This window comes from Ailuropoda melanoleuca, chromosome 10 (genome assembly GCF_002007445.2).
Source record: "Ailuropoda melanoleuca isolate Jingjing chromosome 10, ASM200744v2, whole genome shotgun sequence".
Lineage (NCBI taxonomy): Eukaryota > Metazoa > Chordata > Mammalia > Carnivora > Ursidae > Ailuropoda > Ailuropoda melanoleuca.
This window is the reverse complement of record NC_048227.1, coordinates 102827925-102854521: the sequence shown is the minus strand read 5'-3', so window position 1 is coordinate 102854521 and position 26597 is coordinate 102827925. Positions and strand designations below refer to the sequence as shown.

The 26597-nt window shown below is 37.4% G+C and overlaps 1 protein-coding gene across 6 annotated transcripts in view; it reads right to left on the bottom strand.

The window, feature by feature from the left end:
* MAP3K4 (mitogen-activated protein kinase kinase kinase 4) overlaps nt 1–26597 on the bottom strand; it is a 114381-nt gene that overhangs the window by 40946 nt on the left and 46838 nt on the right. For all 6 annotated transcript variants that reach the window (XM_034669417.1, XM_034669418.1, XM_034669413.1 and 3 more), the window contains exons 3-4: nt 18935–20298; nt 1066–1308 (exon numbers count right to left, since the gene is read on the bottom strand). In XM_034669417.1, coding sequence (XP_034525308.1) covers nt 1066–1308; nt 18935–20298 — 1607 coding nt within the window. The remainder of the gene's footprint in view (nt 1–1065; nt 1309–18934; nt 20299–26597) is intronic.

Below are 26597 nucleotides of genomic sequence, written 5' to 3'. Positions count from 1 at the left end.
AACTCTGCCTTGTTTACCAGGTTATATTCCTGAAGTATCCATGTTGTGACAAAGGGAAGTCAGTATTTTACCCAAACTTCCTAAATTACCACTGCAATCAGGTGGACAAGTGAGAAGCATGGCCACAGTGGGTGACAGGACAATAACCAGAAGCAAGGTGGAGAGCAGCAGAGCGAGTGAGGAAGTAGGGCTCTCAATCGGTGCTGGGCAGAAACTGAAGTGACGACAATGAGGTCCATGAGTCACCCCCCCTCCCAGCTAAGCCAACAAATTCAAGTCCTATTCTGTCCTATTGTATGGCCTGTGATTGTCCCCAGGTGCCATGGGTCATCCCAAGCCAATGAGCTCCTAGCTCTTCCATCCCGAGGGGACGGACATGCACAGTCGACAAAAACATACCTTTTTCTTTTTTTTTTTTTCAAAATCTGACATGTTTATTTTGCATAGTAGATGTAGTAATATCATAAATATCATACGAACATTCTCCAGCATTCACTGTGCCAGATACAACGGCTTCCAGCCACTCCTGTTACCTCTGGAATATCAAAATCCCTAGAGAATCCCATCCAAAATGAATGAAAACCAAGAAAGCAGCAGCTGTCATTACTGTTTACACCATGCAACTGTCTAAAGAAGCAAAAAGTCCAAACATCTCCCCACTGCATACTCTAAAGACATTTATCTGTTTCCATGTAGCTTAAATAGAACAAAAATAATAATAATAAATTAAAGGAACTTAAACTACTTCTAACGAGTGAATTTTAAGTTTCTAGCCTCGAAAGACTGTGTTAACAGATTATGTGTTTTCATCACCAGACTTTTATATCCTTTTGGAATGAGGAAGTGATGGTAGAAAGGTTGGACCACAATCTTATCTTTTAGGACTACATGCAAAGAACATTTTAAATTACCCTAAAAAGAGCAGCTTAAAAACACTAACATACACTCATTTTTCACTATTTGCAACAATTGAAAAAAAAAAATCCTCAATCCAAAATAAAAACAACAAGCCTATAGAATAGCCCAGTAATTGCCAAATATTTTGAAACAGTCGTTGAAACAGACCTGCTTAATACTCAAGAGAGATGGTTCGCCAGCAGGTCTCTGTTCCAGTCTTAACTTGAGACACTCATGGATCACGTTCAGGAGGACACGACAGAGCACCAGGAAGGCGGGCTCGAAGGACGGCAAGTCCATGGACTGCAGCTCATCCCACGACACAGTGCTGCACTTCTGCTCCGATGAAGGGGGCGTCCTGGATAACTGCACGTAATCGGAACCCCACATGGGGTCTGGAAATTCAGAAAACTATAACGAAAATTCAACAAAGGTTAAAAGAGCACACAAAAGAATGTCCTAAGGTTGTGGTTATCAACTATTATTCTCTATAGCTTGCTGACGATCTACAAAATCACAATTTTACAATTAAAACAATCTTTAGAAAAATTTAACATTTTCAACATAGACCCAAGAAGTTCTAAAAGTTATAGAAAATTATAACAAGGGCACCAAATTATAATATTTTTATCAAGAAAGCATAGTAGAAAAAGAATCAAGTTCACCATTTGCATCAAACATTTTATCATCATACTTAAAATAATTAGAACACTTTAAGGTTATATATATTATTAGCCACAACTATCTCCAGACTGAGAAAACCAGAAATTATTGAAATTTGAGAATAGATTACAAAACCAGGGAGCCATTTACATAAACATAAAGACCAATTCTCCTGTCCGTTGCTCTCCTGAGCTAGGCCAAATGATGCTGATTAAAAAAAAATCATAAAATTGATCCAGCTGGTCCCACTCAAACATGTTATTCAACGTTCCCGGGAATCTCAGTGTTGCTCACCCTTTTTTATAGTTACCCTCTTCAGATGCCTTGTGCCTTTCCCTCATAAAATAGGGGATTTGAAGCTTTTCCCACTGTCCTTAGAGCCCTGGCAACATCATATCCAAAGACCTTCCCTTCTCCTTTTATTGAGAAAACAGAGGCCAACAAAATTCGAAAACCTCAACTTCTCATCAATTTATTTTAAGATTTTACTTATCCATTCCAGAGACAGAGAGACTGAGACAGAGAGAGCAGGGAGAGGGCCAAGCAGACTCTGTACCGAGCAAGGAGCCTGACACAAGGCTCGATCTCAGGACCTGACATCATGACCTGAGCCAAAACCAAGAGTCAAACACTTAACCAACTGAGCTATGCAGGAGCCCTTCAACTTCTCTTCAATTTAAAACATCACCAATTATAGCTATTCTGCCTCCACGTCATTCCTACCTATGCTCCCTGTCATCTACTGAACTCTTTAACATGTCTCTGCTCACATCTTTTAATGCTCAACACATACTTCTGCATTTAAATTAATACATACTTTACTTCTCATAGTCCATAGTCTCTCATGTTTCATATGAGAAACAAACTGGGGACCTCAGAGGGGAGGGGGGTGGGGGAATGGGATAGACCGGTGATGGGTAGTAAGGAGGGCACGTATTGCATGGTGCACTGGGTGTTATACGCAACTAATGAATCATCGAGCTTTACATCGGAAGCCGGGGATGTACTGTATGGTGACTAACATAATAAAAAATCATTAAAAAATAAAAATAAAAAATTAATTAATTAATTAATACATACTTTAGTTTCCCATAACAGCCAAGAATTTTTAAAATAGCATATCATTTTTAAAATGTGATCAATGTGGTTAGGGTTAAGACAAGTCTATTTAAAAGCTTCAGGCAGGAGCGCCTGGGTGGCTCAGCCGTTAAGCATCTGCCTTCGGCTCAAGTCATGATCCCAGGGTCCTGGGATCAAGCCCCACATTGGGCTCCCTGCTCGGCAGGAAGCCTGCTTCTCCCCCTCACACTCCCCTTGCTTGTGTTCCCTCTCTCGCTGTCCCTCTCTGCCAAATAAATAAGAATCTTTAAAAAAAAAATAAAATAAAAGCTTTAGGCAATATAGATTAAGAAGATGTGGTCCATATATACAATGGAATATTACTCAGCCATCAAAAAGAATGATTTCGCAACATTTGCTGCAACATAGACAGGACTGGAGGAGATAATGCTAAGCGAAATAAGTCAAGCAGAGAAAGACAATTATCATATGGTTTCACTCATTTATGGAATATAAGAAGTAGGAAGATGGGTAGGAGAAGAAAGGGAAGAAGAAAGGGGGGGTAAACAGACGGGGGAATGAACCACGAGAGACAATGGACTCTGGGAAACAAACTGAGGGCTTCTGGGGGCGGGGGAGGGAATGGGATAGGCTGGTGATGGGTATTAAGGAGGGCACGTATTGCATGGTGCACTGGGTGTTATATGCAAGTAATGAATCATGGAACTTTACATTAAAAACTAGGTATGTACTGTACGGTGACTAACATAATAAAAAATATTATTATTAAAAAAAATAAATAAATAATACCATTTTAATAAAAAAAAGCTTTAGGCAATATAAATGCTTGTTTTCCTCTGGTGTAGAGACTGATCTCAGATCAAAGGTTTATCTACAAAATTCAGCAAACTTTCTCTGATAAAGAATTCTTTTTGGCATTTACTCTAGACTTCCAGCCCGCTCACCCACGCACTACAGGCTCACTGGGAAAGGGAACAATCTCTACTTGTCCACAGTGCAAGACAACACTGCCTGGGAGACCCAACAGCCAGACCTACACTGCTGCTGAGGAAATGTGTGCCCGTTGCTGGTGCATGGTGGGTCAGTCCCCGTCCAATGAGGAACAGACGGTAAGAAAACTACTGAGCACTGAAGAGGAAACAGCAGCTTTAACTGAGGAAAACCAAGGTGAAGCATCAGAAGAGCTGACACTCACTTAATGCAGGAAACGGGAGAACCATAAAATCCTCTACTGCACGATCACACTGAAGTCGCAACAAATTCAATAAAGGCAGTGAAAATAGAATGAATGTGGTAAAAATTAATAACTTAGACATTAACTACAGAAATTACCACTACAACAAGGAGCAAAAGAAAAAGGAATGGAAGTTTTGAGTAAAAAACAGAGACACGGAAGTTGGACCTAAGAGCTTAACGTGAGAGTAACGGGAGTTCAGGAAGAGCAGGAGGAGATGGAGGAGAGCTTTTTGCACAGGCAAGATACCACTAATATATGAAGAAGGAAGAAGAAAGCTCTTTGGACAGGGAAGAACTCAAAAGTACAATTCATTTACCTTCACTTAGAAACTCCCTGAGGAAGCACAGTAGGGTCCAGTCAATTGAAAATTAAATCAGAATCAAGATCCAAAGTTATACAAAAGTACCCAAGGAAGTGAGAAGCCATGAAACCAGCAGACCTTACACAGCAGATACAACTCCATGATGATAGCTTGGTGAAAGACTATAATCAAGTTCTAGAAAGGGGTATTTGATTGTTTTTTTTTTTTTAAGCATACTATAAGAAAAAAACCTGAATCTTAAATTCCCAATTATTTCAATAAAACACAAGAAGAGAGGAAGGGAGCAATACAGTGCAAGAATGGCATTATTTGCTATTATCTCATCCATTTATTATTACTTCCTGTGAGAAATACAGGATTAAATATGGTATAAAATCTGTGATCAACTCAGGAAAACTGGGCCGACTCAATAGCAGAGAGACAGCAATAAAAATGCAATATAATTACAATCATAACCCTACTGGCATTTTGTGGGGGTTAATAAATTCAATCAATACAATTCATGTGGAAGAAAGTAACGTACAAAAGTAAAAACAGCGCAGAAATTTTTTAAAAGAATAAATGGGAAGAACTGCCCTACATGATGGCAGACCTTACTAATAAACCTACTTTATTTAAAATAGAAAAGATCTGTAAACAGATCGGCAGAGAAACATATAGAATTATCTATAATAAACACATTAAAAAGTAGGCAGTAGTTGAAGAAGTTGGAAAATGGATAACCCAATGTTAAAGAAAATTGAAAAATAATTACATCCTTACCTCCCCCATAACTATAGTCAAAATATTTTAATTATGTGGCTATTTTAGAAATTCTTGCCTGATATGAGAAACTAGAGTATGTATTAACGTAAATACAAAAATGTTTTGAACATATACATATGGAAAGACTCCAAAATGTTAATAATACAGTTTTTTTTTTAAAGATTTTATTTATTTATTTGACAGAGAGAGAGACAGCCAGCAAGAGAGGGAACACAAGCAGGGGGAGTGGGAGAGGAAGAAGCAGGCTCATAGCAGAGGAGCCTGATGTGGGGCTCGATCCCGTAACGCCGGGATCACGCCCTGAGCTGAAGGCAGACGCTTAACCACTGTGCCACCCAGGCGCCCCAATAATACAGATTTAATAACATAAACACAGAGCTATCCATTAGGTTAAGCCATATAAAATTGCCATTTTAGTCAGTCAAAGGTGACCAAATCTTGGCAATTTAGTACAAGTCAACCTAACAACAGGAATTCTGGAAAGACGGTGGTGGCAGCAGGATTTCAATTTAGTTCCCCCATAAGAACAGACAAAACAAGGATGATAAAGTCAAAACTCCTTAAGACACATGTCCAATAAAACTAGGTGACAAGGTATCTCCGTGAACTCCAAAGTAGAAGAGATGGGGAGAAGTGAACCGTGCCAGGTCCTGTAGTATCACCACTTGTGCAAGGGAAACACGGGGATTAATGGGGTGTCTGATGGGCCCAAAGGGGAAAATTCCACAATCACTAATGACTATTCAATAGAAAGCTCACTGCTTCTATTTGAGGACTTGAGTGAAACAGAAAGTGATTTGGGCAAGAAGTCGAGTGAGGTCAAGGGGTTGCAACAGGTCTGAAGGGGCTGAAGTGGTTTAGGCCTCCCAAACTCTTAAAGCTATTAGCTAAAATGCCCTTCCAGGACAAACCTGCTAGACTGAAATCCAACTGCCCAGGGAAGTAGAGTAGAGGTAAAGAACAAGAAGGTCTAGAAGTGGGAGGGGAACACAGCCAGAAGATCTCAAAAAAAGAGAACTTTTTTTTTTTTGGGCAAATCAGAAGAAGGAGCTCAAAGCTACAAACCTTAACACTTTCTGAACACTCTCTTTCCTTAAAGTTCATGAAAATAAATATGTGTAAAAGTGAGCAACAAAAGGACCATGCTAGAATCCAATACTGGGCTACTAAGCAGAGAAATGAGGAGCAGAATAACCCTAGAGACAATGAAAGCCTGCCAGAAAGAAATGCTCACTAAACAGAAGGGACTGCAGCCCAATTTTTCAAAAAAAAGGTAAAAGAAATTAAGAAAATCATAGAAAATATAAAAGAACGACATAAATTAGAATTAGAAAGACTCACAAAGTGATAGTACTCAAAAGATAATTTTTTTAATTGAAAATCATTTCAGGGGCACCTGGGTGGTTCAGTCAGTTAAGTATGTGACTCGGTTTCAGCTCAAGTCATGATCTCAAATTTGTGAGATACTGAGCCCCGCCTCGAGTTCCCCACTCAGCAGGGAGTCTGCCTCTCTCCCTCTGCCCCTCTCCCTGCTCCTGTTCTCTCTTTCTCTAAAATAAATAAATCAATCTTAAAAAAATCATTTTAAAAACAAAAAGCAAACTAGCAGAAACATGAGCACAAATAAACGGAACAGATAACGGCTTCACAGAAATAGGAGGTAAAAATGAAGAAAATTTTATAAATCAAAAAGAAAAAAAGAAAGAAAGAAAGAAGAGATTTGAAATAAAGTTGACAGAGAGGAAAAGCAGATCTAAAACACATACAGTAGTGGTTCCCAGAGAAGAGACCCAAACTAATGAAACAGAAAACAGTTAAAACATTAAGAAATTCACTTGAAATTAAAACAAATAAACATAAAAAGCAAACAAAACCTCAAATCATTTACTAAAAGGCACCACATATTCAAAAATATCAATGTGGGAAAACCACCACCAGGTAAAGTAGTGGAGTTTAAAGAAAAAGGAAAAAAAAACCAATCCTTTGGGGACACAGCTTATAAGTAAATAAACAGATGAACAAACTAAGGTTCTTAGAAACAAAAGAATCATATGCCATGAGACTTTGCAAACTCAGTGCTGCATGTCAAAAGACAATGAATAATATATATTAAACTTATTCAGGGAAAGAAAATACAAGCCAAAGATTTTGTGGCCAAATAGACTTGTAAGAGTCAATGCTGCAAACTGTTAGGAAAATCCAAGAACTCAGAAAACACTGGTCTTATGAGCCTTTACCAAGGAATCTACTACGAACAAAATGACTCAGGAGGCTGTTACAAGATCAAAACAAGAGTGTTAAAAAAAAAAAAAAAAGTAAAAAACTACATATCTAAATCTAAATCTCTTATCTATGTATCTATGTCCATCTATGGAAACATACACACACACTCCTGACTCCTGTAGGGCTAAAAGGAGGTGAGAACGTAAGGGAGAGTTTGGTCCACAATGGCCATATTGAAGATATACAACAACTATCAAACCCCAGGAGAAACGGGAGCATGTGCAATGTTGTAGCATTTCGTCGGAAGTAAAAGAAAATCACTTCAAATGAAAACCTGGGTAAAAAAAAGGATAATTCCAATATACTCAAAACCAAAAAATGTTGAGGCAGGGGAGTACAATAAGGATATTAATATTAATAGAAGTATAACCCTAAGGAGTAAAAATAAACTTGTAATATATTAAAAGTAACTAAAGAAAATTGAATACACAGCTTATATGGAAGCTTATACACAGCTTATATGAAAAATGGAAGAATAAAACAGGTTTTTTTTAAAGCTTATCTTTATCAGGGAAATCAGCTTCCCTTGAAAATATATTACTCCATACATTTTCTCTTAAAACAAGGTATTTTATATAATTCTTGAAAAATTAAGTTTAAAAAGCAATACCTAAAAGTAAAAAATAAAAGATCTAAGAATGGAGAAATAAAACATTGCCTATCCGCACAATGGAATATTACGCAGCCATAAAGAGGAATGAAAAACTCACTACAACATGGATGAGCCTGGAAGACATGATGCCAAGTGAAAGCAGCCAGTCACAACAGACCACATATATGATTCCATTTATATGACATGTCCAGAACAGGCACATATGAAGAGACAGAAAGCAGGTAAGTGGTTGCTCAAGGCTGAGGTGATGAGTGGAAGGACAGTGGAAGTGGCAGCTGAAGGGGACAGGGTTTCTTTCAGGAATGCTGACTATGTTCTAAAAGTAGACAGGGGTAGTGGTTATACAACTCTGAATATAGTAAAAACCACTGAAGTGAACACTTCAAAATGGTGAATTTCATGGTATGTGAATTCTGTTTCAATAAAGCTGTTATTTTAAATATACAACCAAAAAAAGAAGAGATTCTAATTATATGTCTAGTTAGTGGCATAATCATGTGAAGAATATTCAAGGGTCTTGAAAACACAGTAATTTGGTGGTATATCCCTAAAGGACATATCCCTAAGGATGGGGGGAAAAACTTCTACCTTTTCAGTAATCATACTGCTGATGGTACTATTCTGAGATTACTGTGTACGGATTCTGGATTATAGTGAGTATATTCTAATATTCTACTACTTTCATATTCTAAAGCCATCAATTCTGTTATCACCACAAATTGAGATTTTCAGTGTAGAAGTCAAATGAGATTACGTAAAAAATTTAAAATCCTGATTTTGAATTGTTAGTATTAGTATGAAATTGGGATGTATTTTTGTGTATTTGTGTATGTTTTGTCTACTGAAGAGAACTAAAACAATGATCGACCATTTCAGTTACAATGAGCAATGTATAGTCCTAGAATACCATTTCCCAACCAAAGGAACAAGGAGTTGCTGAAGGTAAATCAGATTCCCAATCTTGAGCAGATGTACAATATAAGCTTAAAATAGCTTCTTATATCAGCTATCAAAGAAGTTATGAAACACTACTCACTAGGGCTGGGATAAAAGGACTTCAGCCAACTTGAGTATGTTCCCACTGTCCAAAAGGGGACAACATAAACATCAATTATTATAATTACTTCAATGGATTACAATGATTTCGATGGCTTGAAACATATCAAATAGGTTTAAATTCATGAGTTCAGAATCATATTAATAAAAAAACACTAACTGGTCACCAATAAACCAACTTGCTTTTTTGAAAAAGGGTAAATAAAAGGGAAAGACTCAAGCATATTCACCCTGCCACTTCTGTTCAACTATTCCACTGGGTTACCAAATAATGATTGAGGAAATTTTTTCTTTGTAACAATCTACTTAATGCAGCTGATAATTAAGCTAATAAATTAAGAAGAAAAGAGAATTAGAATATCACTTTTCAATCCTTAATGAAGTAAGCGATCTAGGCAATGATATTTAACTGCTAATATCTCAAAGAAACATCATATATTAGATGTGTCCCCATGAAGCAGTATTAACACCATCAATCAACCAACCAATCAAGAAATCCTGAATCTAATCAAGCCACTAGTTCTTACAGTCAGTTTACACAGAACACAGAGAAAAAGGAAACATGTAAAACAACAACTGTAGATACAATCACCAAAATTCACCAAAATTCAGAATGTAGGAAAACCACTATAGGATAAAAGGTCCAGGTTCTTCAATAAAAAAAAAAAAGGAGGGGGAGCTACAGATTAAAAAGGACTTAAGAAATATAATGAAGTGGGGGTGCCTGAGTGGCTCAGTCGGTTAAGCGGTTAAGCGTCATGGTTTCGGCTCAGGTCATGATCTCAGGTTGTGGGACTGAGCCCCATATCAGGCTCCACGGTCAGCGTGGAGTCCACTTGAGATTCCCTCTCCTTCTCTCTCTGCCCATTCCCACTGCTCATGAACAAACTCTCTCTCAACTAAACAAAATCTTTAGGGAAAAAATATAATGAACCGTTACCTTGTGTGATTATTTGAAAACTGACTTAAATTGTACAATATTTTTAAAAGAAAACCAAGATAATTCTGACACAATCAAAATATGAACACTAATTTGATCTTTGATGATCAAGGGAGTTAATGCTATGTTTTAGGTGTGATAACGGTACTGTGGTACATTTCTAGAATGAGCCCTCATTCTTCAGAGAAACATACTGAACTATTTAAGGATAAAATATGACACCTGAGGTTTTTTCGAAGTGATGGAGGAAGGTGTTGAGTGGCTATAGGTACTGGCCATGAGTTGATAACCAGTGTGCTGGGATACAGATTAAAAGGGATTCATAATATTATTCTGCCTACTTCTGCATGGTATTTTCCATAACAAAAATTTTTGAACTATGTAAAAATAAGGGAAAAAATACAGAACATTTTATAATCTCTGACTGTACACAAAATAAGGTGATCAAGACTAAAATAAAAATTTTTAATTTCTATCTAGTGAAAAACATCATAAACAAGTTAAAGACAGTTGACAGCCATAATAAAAAATGAATAATATACATAAAATAAAAATAGCTCCAACAGGTCAAGATTATAATTAAAAAACCAATAGAAAATGAACAAAATGAATAAAAGAAAATTCAAAGAAGACCTGCATGTGGCCTATAAACTTGACAACAGGCTCAATGTCACTAAAAATGAAATTATAGTTTTTACTGATCATGGTTGCAAAATGAGGACAAATGGGATTTCTCCTACACCACTGGGTAAAGTATACACTAGTACAGCCATTGTGAAGACCAACTTTGCAATATCTATCAAAGATTTAAATATGCATACCCAATGACCCCATAATTCCATTTTCAATTAATCATTCTTTTTTTTTTTTTAAAGATTTTATTTTATTTATTTTACAGAGATAGAGACAGCCAGTGAGAGAGGGAACACAAACAGGGGGAGTGGGAGAGGAAGAAGCAGGCTCATAGTGGAGCCTGATGTGGGGCTCGATCCCATAACGCCGGGATCACGCCCTGAGCCGAAGGCAGATGCTTAACCGCTGTGCCACCCAGGCGCCCCTCAATTAATCATTCTTACAAAACAATGCAGTAAGTTCATAAAGGGGAATGTACACAATATCTGTGGCTACACCACTTATAAAGCAAAAGAATTAAGTGTCCATTAAGAGTGAAGTGGTTATAATCATTAGGGAAACGCAACGCAAATCAAAACCACAATAAGAGGGGCGCGTGGGTGGCACTGTCAGTTGAGCATCCGACTCTTGGTTTCGGCTCAGATCGTGACATCAGGGTTGTGAGATCGAGCCCCAAGCGCAGAGTCAGCTTGAGAATCTCTCTCCCTCTCCCTCTGCCCCTCCAGCTCCTGCATGCATGCATTCTCTCTCAAAATAAATAAATAAATCTTAACACACACACACACACACACACACACAAGATATCACCTCACACTTACTGAAAGGCTATTATCAAAAAGATAAGAAGCAACAAGTGTTGGTAAAGATGTGCACTGTTGGTGGGAATGTAAATTGATGCAGCCACTATGGAAAACAGTACAGACTTACTCAAAAATTAAAAATAGACCGACGATATGATCTGGCAATTCCACTTCTGTGTATTTATCCAAAGAAAATGAAAACACTAACACAAAAAAGAAATCTGCATCCATTGTGTTCACTGCAGCATTATGTACAGTAGCCAAGATATGGAAAAACCTAAGCGTCTATCAATGGTGTGAGATTTTATATCTATCTATCTATCTATCTATCTATCTATCTATCTATCTATCTATCTATCTAGGAATCTTATTCAGTCACCAAAAATAGAACGAAACCCTGCCATTTGTAACAAGAATGGATCTTGAGGACATTTTGGTAAGTGAAATAAGTCAGACAGAGGAAGATAAATACCATATGATACTACTTCTAGGTGGGATCTAAAAACAAAGTAAAACAAAACTGAACCCAGAGACACAGAGAACAGACTGATGGTTGCCAGAGGCAAACAGTGGGATTTAAAGAAAAGACTAAAATGACTCATTCCTATGATGGCATACCATGTGGTATGTAACTGGAACTGAAGCAGAGCTACATATACCGATATGGACAAATCCAAAGAAGAGAATGGGGGGAGGGGACACTTCCCCAACCCTATCAGTCATAGAGTAAAAACAGCATTATCACTTTTAAAAAAGAGAGCACTTGTCCTGAGGACCACCGGGTGTTGTATGGAAGGGCTGAATCACTACATTGTACACCTGACACTAACATTACACTGTATGTGAACTAACTGGAATTTAAATAAAAACTTTTTAAAAATTACCTGCAAAGATAATAACAAAGATATAAACTTACATAAGCACAAAAAAATCTAAAAGATGCAAACCAAAGGATTACTACTCTGAGCCAGACTACAAGATAAGCAGCAACTTTGTTTCTTTATATATACATTCAATAAATAAGTAAAACAAAAGAAAGTGCATTGTTTTATAAAATAAAGGAACAGATCAAAATACAGTTGACCCTTGAACAGCAAGAGTTTGAACTGTGTGGGTCCACTTACAATGTGGATTTTTTACAGTACAGTACTGTAAATGTATCTTCTCTTCCGATTTTCTTAAAAACATTTTTTCTCTAGCTTACTTTATTGAAAGAATACAATACACAGTACACGTAACATACAAAAATATATGCTAATTGACTGTTAAGGTTATCAACAACGTTTCTGGTCAAAGAAGGCTATTAGTAGTTAAGTTCTGGGGAAGTCAAAAGTCATACATATATTTTCAACTATGCAAGGGATCAGCACACCTAACCCCCGTGTTGTTCAAGGATCAACTTTTTGTTACCTTTCATAAGTCTCTATGATTCTATACCAGGGGTCATATCACAAACTGAAAAGCCCACAGGGCCAGGTGGGTGATGTCAATGGGTGGGCTGCGGAAGGGTTGACAGTAAGAGAATAAGAAACAATGGGTACTGTGATCAACTGGAGCCTGCCAGATGCTACCATGTGTGAATGTGAGCCCAGGGTTGATAGACTTCCTCCTAGTACTTTAAGGAAAAAAAAGAAAAAAAAAATCCAGATTCTCATGTGAAATTCATTTTCAAATGCTAGCCACTAAGTCAAAAAATACTTAAAGCACTAGGTAGGACAAAATACAACTTCAAGAGGCAATATACCGTAATGGTTAAGAGCACAGCTTTACAGCCAGTTCTGGGTTCACATCCTGGCTCTGCCATAGGGGGATATATGACCTTAACCAAGTCACTTGACTGACCCGCCTCCATATAACAAATATTCAGTTAATGCTAGCTACTAGTCTTGTTGCTACTGGTGTGTTGTCTTCACGAGATGCAGTTCTCCGCTGCGAGTTAATGAGTTCTGTCCTCTGATCTTCTCCATCTTATATCAGGTTTGACTCCGTTGGCTCACTGCAGTCAGAAATAACATAGAACAGCTTCCTATTTCCCCTCAAGTAAGTGTGCCTCTTTTAGAAAACAGAATACCTATCAGCAAATGAGCAAGTATGTGCTTATTAGCTTGCCACTTACTCAATTACAAGGTCCGTGTAACTTTACTAATGAAATCAGACAGGTGATGACTGAAGCAAATAAAACAATTAACTATAATAACTGTATTAATGAACACTGATCTGGAAGGCAGGGGTAGGTAAGTACTGTGGCCTACTTAGTGTTTCCAATGGGCTTACTCAGAATTGCACTGGTGCTGGTCCAGCTACATAGGAAGCACACTGGAGGGCCATTAAAAATGTCAGCGCTCATGTCCTACCCCAAGAGATTTTGATTTGCCCTGTATCCAAAGAGGCCACAGGTACATGAATTTTCAAAAGCTCCCTGGATAATGCCGGCGTGCAGCCACATTTGGACACCATCAGCAGAGTTTAAAGTCTGGCATCCCAGAATTCTGGATTTGAATCCCTCCAATGATCACAGCTTCTGTGATCTGGGGCAAGTTCTCTACTCTCCTCATTTGTAAGATAGAGAATTAACACCACCCCTTCATTCGGTTATTGTGCCTAGCACATGGAAGACTTGATAAATGGTGACTTGTTATTTTATATCATAGTTTCTATAGGCGTTGTTCACTCTGAATATAGAAGGCAACCTCTTCAGGGTTTCTTCTGCTTATAGGAAAAATTAGCATAATTATTTTTGGATCATGAAACAAACAATTTTTAATTGGCCATTAAACTTATAATAATCACATCATTATTTCTAATTCAAAGGAAAGTAATATATAAAATAACCAAAACTCTTCCTTAGGATTTGAGGTACTGTGCACGGTAACATGCAATCAGTCAGGCAACTAAATTTTTTTATACACTACATTAAGTAAAAATTTTATCTGTCTCTTCTTCTGAAAATGTGTAAATAAGGTAAAGCAAAAAGGGAGGGACATAAAATAATCATTTCATAATCTATGGCTCAAATATTTTATGGGTATTTAACATGTTAAATGCACAAAACCCAAAGGATGAAAGTAAACTTTATGGCAAACTTGAAAAAAACCAACTAGAACACTCGGGGAATCCCAGGACAGAATGCAGACTGAGATTAAGTGAACCTAACTGTATTACAAATGTATGATATGACCTCACTGAAGAGGGTGAAGGAAAAAGGTGCTGACCTAGCTAACTCTGGAAAATTCTGTGGTGACTCTCTTAAGACTAAAGACAAAAAGAACTGTACTGAAATGCTGTACTCTAGCTGGCAAATTTATTCCTCACAGGGGTCCTGGTTAGCAATTCTGAAATTACTTTCTCTGTATATTCTGGCTGCACAAATATGTAAATAACTTTGGTAATGGGAGCCAGGTTTCTCACTGCAAGAGAAGAAATTACAAATAAGCAGGAGAGAAAGGCCAGGATGAAACTGGTGATGCTGGATTAAGCCTGAGCCATCAGTGTGAACTCATGTTATTTTTCACAGATAGACAGACGGGTAAGCAAGGAGACAGACTGATCCATCAGTCAGTCGGTCAATCGACAGAGAAGTAACTATCAAGCTGTGCATACATAGGGGGATGAAAGACACACCTATATTTTCTAACTCTACCACTGAGTGGGCCTGGAAGCAATGACATCCCAATAGTAACATCCAGTGCCCAGATCTTCATTTCTAAATACCATCCTCCAATAAAAGGAACCAGCGCTCCTCAGGGAAATGGGTGATTTCAGGACTGCAACAGGAAAAATAAAGGATGATGCCATAGAGTAAAAAACCGCTCAAAAAGAAAACTGTACAAAAAAAGATGCAGGCATGTCGAAAGGACACAGAAGCCAAACGAAAGAGTTCCAGTGGCTAAAGAACAAACACTTTGAGCAACAAAATAAAGAATAATACTACTGCACTAAAACCCAAAGAAAAAATATTTATGACTTCCCACTGAGATAAATAAATTGGAGGGAAGAGATAAATCTTTCATACAGAAGAATTCCAAATAATATGTGTAGATATTCCCTACTCCTGGAGGCAGAGATCTATTGCCCTCCCCTTGAACATGGGCTGCATTTAGTGACTCACATCAAAGAGTACAGCAGGGAAAGGGAAAACTGCTAACCTGTGGAGGAACAAGCAGACAACACCATCACCAAGGGATCCAAGTTAACATCATCAGGGGCAATACAATGCCATGGGGCGCTTCAACTCTGTGGCATTCCTGCCCAAGCCCAAGCCCCCAGTCTCATTTTGAGAAAACACCAGACAAACCCAAATTCAGGGACGGTTCTACAAGCCATCCAGATCGTGAAAACCACGGGAAGACTGAGCAACTACCACAGACCAGAGAAGACTGAGGGGACGTGACTAAGTGCAAGGTGGCGTCCTTGACTGGGTCCTGGAACAGAAAGGGGACATTAGCACAAAAACAGAAACCCAAATAATGGCCGCAGTTTAGTTAACAGTATTTTATACCATTGTTAATGTACTAATTTTGACAAATATAGCAACATTAAGTAAGATGCCAATGTTAGGGGAATCTGGATAAAGAACATATGAAAACTCTGTACTATCTTTGCAAGTTTTCCATAAATCTAGAATTATCCCAAGATTACAAGTTTTTAAATTTAAAGATCTTGAAATATAATACAATTTTAGAAAAAAATTGCTTTATAAAGCATGTTTATAAGCCAAGGGGAATTAAATATAAGATCACATGTTATTTATAAACACTAAACACAAGTAATGTAATCATAAAGAATAAAAATATAAAGACATAAACAAGAAATCCTTCAACTATATTCATTACTATTATCACATAAGCCAAAAAAAAACAGTGCAAAATAGAAGATATGTATTGGGTATAATAATCTGTGGTGCCAGTTGGTCAAGATGCTTCTATTAAGAATGAAAATAAAATTGTCCTTAAATCTAAAGTCTATTCACTACTTAAAACGTATGCCCTTCAAATATAGGAGTATTTGGCAGAGATTAAAAGGTTAAATACATTTTAAAAATAAAAATATAGAACAGTCTGGCCCATACTGACTGACACTTCGCTTCAAAGGAAAAAAATTAACAAAGCTGCTAAAACTTAATAGTTTACATTTGGCTTCTATAGCATTTTACCATTAATACAAATACCTTTTAAAGCCTCACAACAACCCTGTGAGGTAGGTAGAAGGGTATTACAGCCATTTGACAGATGTAATGACTTAGGGTCAGAAAGATTAAGTCACTTACAAAGTCATGCGGTGAGAAAGACCCACACCGAGGAATGGAATCCAGTTACTTGATTTCAAAAACTGGCTCTTTCTCCAACATATTTAGTCAAAGACTAAAACAAACCCAGAAGGAAAGTCTACATATATTCATACACATACATATACATACACCTCCCCTTCCAGAAATTATGTTCCTGAAATGGAAATAAAATTGTAAGTCTTACTTCCCCACCACACGAGTTCATTATAAGGTGAAGCCTCATCTTTTATTAGTTTGGACTGAATTTCTATTTCAGCTCTTGGTTACTCGTTTGTTATCTGACAAACACAACATTTTATAAAACAAAAAACAGGGGCTTCCGTACTTCATATTTGTTTTGAAAAGCAAACAATCTACAGATAATTCCAATAGTCTTTAATTCACACACTTCATAAGCTTTGAATTTGTATGTCTCTTCTTTTCTATAAGAATTTTCTATATTTTCTATAACCTTTTCAGTTAAATCTCAACTGGTCAAACTAAAGGAATATAAGGTGGACGGGAATTCAAAACTATGGGCTACCTAATATCAGCAGTTTTAAGAAGCCCCCACAGACCTCCCAGGACCCTTACCATGAGCCCCTCTTTCTCATGAGATCCACTGAATCAGAGATGAGGTAATACCGCCAGAGCTGTTTTGTTCATATAACTTCAAAAATAGTGCTTCACAATAAAAATCAATCATCCATCCTGTCTTGCCCACATGTGTCCTCATTGGAACTGAACCACTCCAGCCAAAAACCGAGACCAAAGCAAGTTATTCACCATCTGAAGTCTATGGCAAATCCTTATTCCTTATCTAGTTTTGTTCTACTGATTTTGAAAATTGCACTATAACAAAATCGTATAAAATAGTTATTTCGGACTAAAAGGGGGAAAACAGTCATTTGCTCTAGTAAGAAGATGTACATAAAAAATCATTCAGTTAAAATACTGTTCAAAGAAGATCATATTGATCCCAGGGTCCTGGGATTGAGTCCTACATCGGGCTCCTTGCTCAGCAGGGAGTCTGCTTCTCTCTCCCCCTCTGCCCCTCCCCTGGCTGATGAGTTCTCCCATGCTCTCCCTCTCTCGTAAATAAATAAAATTTAAAAAAAAAAAGATCTCATATATAAATTCACTTTTAAGACTTGTAATTAAAATACTCAAAGTAAACTAACTTCTTATAGCTGCAAAGTACAGATTCCTTTTGCAAACATCTTACTATAGTATGTGAATGTCTGACCCCTTCTCCTAGGGGTTCACGGTCTAGTTCATGAAAAATGAAAATCTTATAAACTGAGGTTCTCTTCCAGTGTTTCCCATTATTAAAAAAACGCCCTCTGTTGTATCACCTCTCACTCCAAAGCAAGCCAGATTGTATAGTAAGTGGAAGTTTAAAAAATAAAAATAAAAGGTGCATACATACGTATGTAAATAGCTATTAAAACTGAGAATGGCAACCAGAGACAGGTATAAAGGATCTCAAAGATCTGGGTGCTTTTGCTTTTAGCCAGACGAACGTGCAAACTCGCCACAAGAGAAAAATTGTTCTTCTTCCCCTCAAGAACGGTATCCAAGAGTGTGCCCCTTTCTAGTTTGACCACATTTAACAGTAAAGAATTTCTGAGACATCAAGCTATCAAAACAAAATTTGCACTGTTTTCAAACTGCTTTTCCTAGGAGGTATACTCCTCTCACAAAAATCTTCACATATCAAATTGTGGATCTGATAGTTAAGGCTTCCCTTAAACTTCTATCATCTATGCTAATCGTTAACTTTGCCAAAAACATAAACTCTTTCTTCCTTTGACCATTCTTACATTTCTCTACAACTCCCATCTCTTTAAAATACAGTGTCCAAATTGCTTCTTAGCCTTTTGGCTAAAATCATGTATAGTATCTAGTATCTGTTCCTATCGGTTTAAAATACACTGGCCAAAAACTGGAATAAGCTATTGCAAAGAATAGAGAAAGAACTATATCCATGACCTCGGATGCCATATTCATTTAAAAATATTTTAGCATCATGTTGACTTTTTTACTGACTCATATTCAGCCTGTGGTCACCCATGATTGTGGCTTTCTTCCCTCTTTATTTATACCTAGCCTGTCCTTCTCCATCCTATATTTATATGGCTGGATTTTTTTCCTCCACACACCACCTTACACTTAATTCACTAAATTTCATACAGTTTTCATAAATCCATTTCCACATTTATCACAGTGCTTTATAGAAATGTTTAAGTCTGCAAGTTACAGTAACCACCACTTACACCTTAAAAATATCAAGACTATGAAAGTACATAATAATCAACACCACACATTGTAAGAATGGAACTAAGGACAAGGCCATACTAATGCCTACCAGAAACCTACCTCCACTGGACGGTCACTCTTTACCAGTGCTATACGTGCCCTTTGCAAGGAACCGTCCATCAGCTTGTGAAGTCTTAAAATTAACTTTCTTAACCCCATTTGCTTCAGTGCTTTGTCTACAAATGGTCTATAAATAGAAGTCAGACAATGTCTACTAAAGCCTGCTTCTGTGCTGCAGTCTGGTGTGCCCCAACCAACAGAATCGTCCTCAGATTCAAGCCTCTCAAGCTTCTTAGGTACGCAATCCCGCGAATGGGCGTTGAAACTGCTGTCAGTGGGCTGTGTGGGTTCCGGTGCCCTTGGACCTGAGAGCTGTTCTTCTTCACTCTCATCTGCGCTACTTTCCAGCTCTTTCAAGTCCCCTTCTGTGTCATCACCCTCATCTTCTGGCTCATTGCCTTTGGATGATCGAGGAGAAGGGATTTCAAACACTGGCCAGCCAATGTCTGATAAATTCTTGATGCCCAAAACAGTGCCCATAATCCTCAACTTCTGATTTAAGTCTTTTGTGATGTTTAACCACAAACAGAGTGCCTGCACCCTGTCCTGGAAGTCTTTTGCAGCATATTTTTCATAGTCCTTTTGAAGAGCTTGCAACGATGGATAAAGTGCTTCTATGTACTCCAGCAGCTCCATTATCCGCTTTACCTGCTCAAATGACACCCTCTGGCGTTGGAGATGCTCATGATACGTTGAGTAACCCCCCATCTTTGTTCCGTGAGGGGCTCTGCACTGCCCTTCTACTGAAGTACCATTAAAACTAGCTCCATTTCTAACAAAGGCAAAGCTCCCATAATTAACTTTGAAAGTAAGGATTTCATTGATAATCTCTGGGATGGCTTGACGGGCTGTATATAAAAAGAGGTCCTGGTCGTTAATGGTCCGTCCTGCATGCCAGGCTTGTAGCTCTAACCAGATCAGTTCATTAGATCGGTTAAACCAGAAAGCAGACGTATTTTCCTGTCCTCTTTGCTCCCTGTCCTTCTTCTTTGAGACTGAGGTAAGCTTTAGCAGAAGTCTTAAAGTCTCAAAAAACTTTAAGCGATCTGCTGGACAGTCAGTCCTAGAAGTCTGGCGTGCAGTTCTGGCTATAGGCATGGGCACGGATACCGGAAGCTTAGCGTTGCTGCAGCCAAGACTGAGGTAAGGCTTATTAAGATCCACATCTGGAATTGATTTTTTGGGCAAAGACCCACCCACTGAGTCCAACATGAACGAGCACTGCACATTTTTCTTATGATCGCGCTCTGTTGTCCTAAGAGTTGCTCGGATCTTTTTCTCCTGCTTATAGCTGTATTCTTCCACATTCTCCACAGTTTTTCCAGTGTCTTTGTGTGGAGGCTGGTTTGGTGCATTCATTTTTTCTATTAAAAAGAAATAAACAGATCATTGTGTTAATTCTAAAACATGAAGCTACTCTCAAGATATTCAATAAAACTGATATTCCCATGTATTTATTTTTCAGGCTGTTACTGGAGAAAAAAGCGTTAACCATATGCTGAAAATGAAAAGATTCAAAATATACACAACATTTCTCTCTAAATTTCTAAAAAGATTTTAGCCGTTTTCCCTGCTTTATTATACTTGCTATGCTTTTTAATATTCTCCACTACAAAGCGGTTTCTCTACACTGAAGTGCAGTTACCCAAGTGAGTGAAATCGCCACAAGTTAACCACCTCCAACTTAAGAAGGGAGAAACAGCACAGCAGATCTGACAGAAACATGGTTTAGAAAACACCCCGTCCCTGCCTCTGCCGTGAACTGAATGTATTAACTCGGAGCAGACCACATAAGTTTCCTGGGTCACTTCTCTCATTTGCAAAATGAAGTAGACTGAGAAAGAATCTTTAAGACACTTTCAGATGATTCTCATAAAAAAATGAAAGAGAGATAATAGATAAAAATGTTAATTTATTCTACTCCTTGGTTTCTTCTTTCCCACAAATGAACAATAACATTTTATTTTATTTTATTTTATTTATTTATTTATTTATTTGACAGAGATAGAGACAGCCAGCGAGAGTGGGAACACAAGCAGGGGGAGTGGGAGAGGAAGAACCAGGCTCATAGTGGAGTAGCCAGATGTGGGGCTCGATCCCATAACACTGGGATCACGCCCTGAGCCGAAGGCAGACGCCCAACCACTGTGCCACCCAGGCGCCCCAACATTTTAAATTTAAAATTAACAAAATTGAAGACACATGGACTAATTCAGTATTATTTGCCTCAAATGGCATATAAAATCATCCAAAATTAATGCAAAGAAAGTAAACATCACACTTTCTCATCAAACAATTGTAGAAAGTGCTATTAATTTAATTCCCAAGCTTTGAAGTGAACACACACACTCCTTCCTTCCTGTTTGGCATTTCTGTCACTATTAACCACCTCCACCTTACTGAAATCCCTTCATGCTGTTGCTTTCCAGATACAATAGTCTCTGGGTTCTTTTCTACTTCCCAAGTCACTCCTTTTCAAATTCCGTCCTTGGAACCTGGCTCACTCCAGAAAATGCTGTTTCTCAGAGTTCCACTCTTCAATCTCTTCTGCCTTACTCTCCCTCTCCCCAGGTAATCTTCGCTCCCACTTCATACACTGATAATGCCCAAACCTAAAACCCCATTCCAATCTCCCCTCCACACCCAAGATATACTTCGTTGTCACTGAACCTAGGAAGCACATTCTATATCTTAACATCTCTGAAATTAAAATATGTTTTATAATTGATGCTATGAATAAGTTTTAGAAACATATTCACTAAAAGGTTTCCTTTACATTTTCTTTTATATATATATATAATATATACACATATTTTTTTAACACACACACACAGACACAACATAAGTAACAAATAGTTCTTTAAAACCTGTATCTAAATATCAAGAAGTATAAAAAGGGTTCTTTCAGTAAATAAATAATAAAAATTCTAAGTATAAAAACACACTATGTCATCAATTGCAAGAATCTTTCTTCTTAAAATATATTATAGTACATCTTAGATTTAGTGAAATAGCATATATTCATATGGGTTACAAACTAATATACCCAAAATCAATTCACTAAAGAAATCCCGTTTAAAACCAATTTATCTTCTAATCAATTTAAATTAAAATAGTTTAAAAAGAAGAATTTTAGGGGTGCCTGGGTGGCTCAGTCGTTAAGCGTCTGCCTTCGGCTCAGGGCGTGATCCCAGGATCCTGGGATGGAGCCCCACATTGGGCTCCCTGCTCTGCTGGGAGCCTNTGGGCTCCCTGCTCTTCTGGGGGCCTGCTTCTTCCTTTCTCACTCCCCCTGCTTGTGTTCCCTCTCTCGCTGGCTGTCTCTCTGTCAAATAAATAAATAAAATCTTTAAAAAAAATNCCCCTGCTTGTGTTTCCCTCTCTCGCTGGCTGTCTCTCTGTCAAATAAATAAATAAAATCTTTAAAAAAATATATAAATAAATAAATAAATAAAAGAAGAATTTTAAGGACACTTGAGTAGCTCAGTTAGTTAAGCATCTGACTCTTGATTTCTGCTCAGGTCATGATCTTAGAGTCATGAGATTGACCCCATATTGGGATCCCCCTGCTCTGGGCGTACAGCCTGCTTAGGATCTGTTTCTCCCTCTCTCCCTGCCCCTCCCCCTTGCCCACAGGTACTCATGTGCACTAATTTCCTTTACAGTCCATCAAAAAGGATTTTATCTGTCTATAGGGTTTTTTGCTATATTTTAATAAAAAAACTGTTATTATTGCTTTTTAATTACCAATATTTTTAAATGATAGAATTTTTATCTGTAGTTTTAATCTATCTTACTTCTAAAGGTCTTAAAACTCTTTATGCAATCTATTCAAGAAATTTCTTCACAATTTTGTTTCTAGCTACAAATGCCTATCATATTCCTTCATAAAAAATTTGCCCTGGGGTGCCTGGGTGGCACAGCGGTTAAGCGTCTGCCTTCAGCTCAGGGCGTGATCCCAGCGTTGTGGGATTGAGCCCCACATCAGGCTCCTCCGCTGTGAGCCTGCTTCTTCCTCCCCCACTCTCCCTGCTTGTGTTCCCTCTCTCGCTGGCTATCTCTATCTCTGTCGGATAAATAAATGAAATCTTTAAAAAAATTAAAAAAATAAAATAAATAAATTTGCCCAGGCCCAGCTTTTGTCTTTTCTTTGATGCTTTCTTTAACTATGTTCTGTATACCTTTATTGACATAGCACATACATACCATTCATCTCTACTTGGTAAAACAATGGTTATTTGAAAGCAAAGCTAACAAGCGCTTCCAAATTTAACTCCACTATATTTTATTTTTCAAGATAGGAATTTATACTATACTCGGTCACTATGAAACACAAAATGACATACATGGTATCACTGTTTAAGGCTAGAGGTAAAGATAATGAGTTTAGTTTTTAATACACTAAATTTGATGTGCCTATGGGACAGCTATGTTGGTGATGTCTGTAGTAAGTAATGTGGGTCTTGAGCTCAGGAAAGAAATCCAAAGATGATACAGATTTGGAAGTCATCAGTACATAGACATGTTATTTAATACCAGGGGAATACGTAAGAACATCCAAGAAACATGTACAGAAGAGAGGCAATGCAGACCTAGAAGAGAATGTTGCATTGGTACAAACATCCAAATAAATGGTTTTGAACGAAAGAAATCAAATATTTATGTAACAAAAAACAATTTTCTTAGCTTAGGATTTAGGATCCTAACAAAACTTTATAAAACGATACAGAGTAACATTATTGATAATGGCCAGAGAATGTCTGCACGCCACTTAAAATTTTTAAGTAATAGTGAACAGTGAAAATGTATTACTTGGCTTATATAACTCATAAATGTTCTTCTAATCCATGATTTAAAGATTCTAAGGAAAACAAAGGGTTAACTGAGAGTACCCGGGATAGTTTTTCATAACTCCAGAAGACTGGGCTATAAACATTACGCCCAAATCTATGCTATATTTTCTAGGAAGCTAATATTCAAAGCATTAAAATGTTAAAAGATAGAACTTCTCAGCCTTGATCTTTATTTCAATAATTAAAAGGCCTTAGGAGGGAAAAAAATGCCATAGTCCCATTTTTCTGTATAAGAAGAATCAAATTTTAGTAGCCTAAGAAACTAACTTTTGCAGATTACATACAAATCTTAAGCTTACCTTACAGCATACAAAATGGTATACTATACAATTGTTTAAAAATTCTGTATTTACATAAAGCAATGGCTTATTTGGATTTACAATGTGTGTAAAGAAAAGCAAATTGGGAAAGGCACAAGATGGAACATAAGAGCTTTTTTTTTAATTTTTCAAAACAAAAAACCAAGTTGGTTTTGAAAAAAAAATACACAAATGGAAATTGATATATCATGTTTTAAAATGATGTAATTTTAATTTAAAATAGATTTAAACCCTGGTCTAGCTACTATGAAAAAAAACTCTATTTTATCAGTAGTTAAACTTTTCAAATAATATATTTTTGATGGACAAAGGAAACACGAGAGTACTTTCTAGCAATCAGTGACCAGGTAGTCCTCTATGAAACCATAAGGGACCTGTCAGTTAAGGGACATTGAGAAGTACTACGGTGTTGGTGGTGAAAAGAAATCTGTAAGCTGAGACACAGTTATTATTCCCAAGCACTTTATATTCTATCTTTACCCAATCTGAGTATAAAATTTTTAATAATAACTTGAAAGCCCATTAATAACAGGCAAGTTTGTTTCTATCTCTAGTTTTCTTTTAATACTAAATCTCTTTGCAGGGTGCCTGGGTGGCTCAGTCATTAAGCATCTGCCTTCGGTTCAGGGTGTGATCCTGGCGTTCTGGGATCGAGCCCCATGTCAGGCTCCTCCGCTGGGAGCCTGCTTCTTCCTCTCCCACTCCCCCTGCTTGTGTTCCCTCTCTCGCAGGCTGTCTCTCTCTCTCTCTGTCAAATGAATAAATAAAACATTTAAAAAAAATACTAAATCCCTTTGCAATTAATAAAAAGTCAAATACAAACAACTTCTGAAAAGGAGAATAAATCAAAAGTATACAGAATGTTGGGGCGCCTGGGTGGCGCAGTCATTAAGCGTCTGCCTTCGGCTCAGGGCGTGATCCCAGCGTTCTGGGATCGAGCCCCACATCAGGCTCCTCCTCTAGGAGCCTGCTTCTTCCTCTCCTATTCCCCCTGCTTGTGTTCCCTCTCTTGCTGGCTGTCTCTCTCTGTCAAATAAATAAATAAAATCTTTTAAAAAAAAAAAAGTATACAGAATGTATTACATGACAAGTTCTCATTATAGTATTACAAAACTAGTTCATAATAACTTCAGTAAGACTAATGGAACATCTGATGTCCTGAGTGGCTGCAAATTAAATGGTATGATTTGGTTAGTGAAGTTACAGGGATCTTCCAGAGTAGTTACTTTTTCCTTTGGCCAATCACCAATAATTCCTGCCTAATCAGAAGAACATGAAAGGAAAAGAAAAAAAAAATTATAATGAAAACAAAAGCAACCAATGACAAGCAATATAGTTCACTTGTTTAAAAAGATATGAGACAGTCAACTGAATTCTCCCACCATCCATATCTAGAACTGGCTCCTTAGAATATGTATAAAATGTATTTTTTATCAAGTCCTTGAAATACTTCTGCTCTCCCCTGAGTACTATCCATACTCAACACATCGGCCTTCCTCAAGCTCTCAAATGCGTAAGCGTGCACACATGGCTGCTCTTTACCTTTAAGTGTGAGATGGTCATTAGAGCAAGATGTCCTGGATTACCAAACAATGTCAGCAATCTGTAGGGTTTAGAGATCGAATTCATGGTTCTCAAATATCAGTCAACATTAAGAATCACTGAGGTTCTTGCTAAAATGCGGACTCCTGGACGTACTCCCACTGTCTCTGACTCAACCTGGCTAGAATGGCGCATTTTCAGAAACACTGCTTTCTTCAACCCCCTCATTTTCAAGTAGCAGCTGTACAGAGACTGTCATAATCTTCACAGCAACACTGTGATGAAGACTACCATGGAACAGATGGTAAATATTGCGACAGGGATTCTAACCCATGTTCGTGTCATCACACCAGGTGCTCACACACCAGTACTAACCGCCCAAGGAAAGGTTAGACACTGAGTGTCATAAACGACAGATTATAGCAGGTAACTAATCTGTAAAGACTTTAAATAATACCACATACTTGANATTTACATAAAGCAATGGCTTATTTGGATTTACAATGTGTGTAAAGAAAAGCAAATTGGGAAAGGCACAAGATGGAACATAAGAGCTTTTTTTTTAATTTTTCAAAACAAAAAACCAAGTTGGTTTTGAAAAAAAAATACACAAATGGAAATTGATATATCATGTTTTAAAATGATGTAATTTTAATTTAAAATAGATTTAAACCCTGGTCTAGCTACTATGAAAAAAAACTCTATTTTATCAGTAGTTAAACTTTTCAAATAATATATTTTTGATGGACAAAGGAAACACGAGAGTACTTTCTAGCAATCAGTGACCAGGTAGTCCTCTATGAAACCATAAGGGACCTGTCAGTTAAGGGACATTGAGAAGTACTACGGTGTTGGTGGTGAAAAGAAATCTGTAAGCTGAGACACAGTTATTATTCCCAAGCACTTTATATTCTATCTTTACCCAATCTGAGTATAAAATTTTTAATA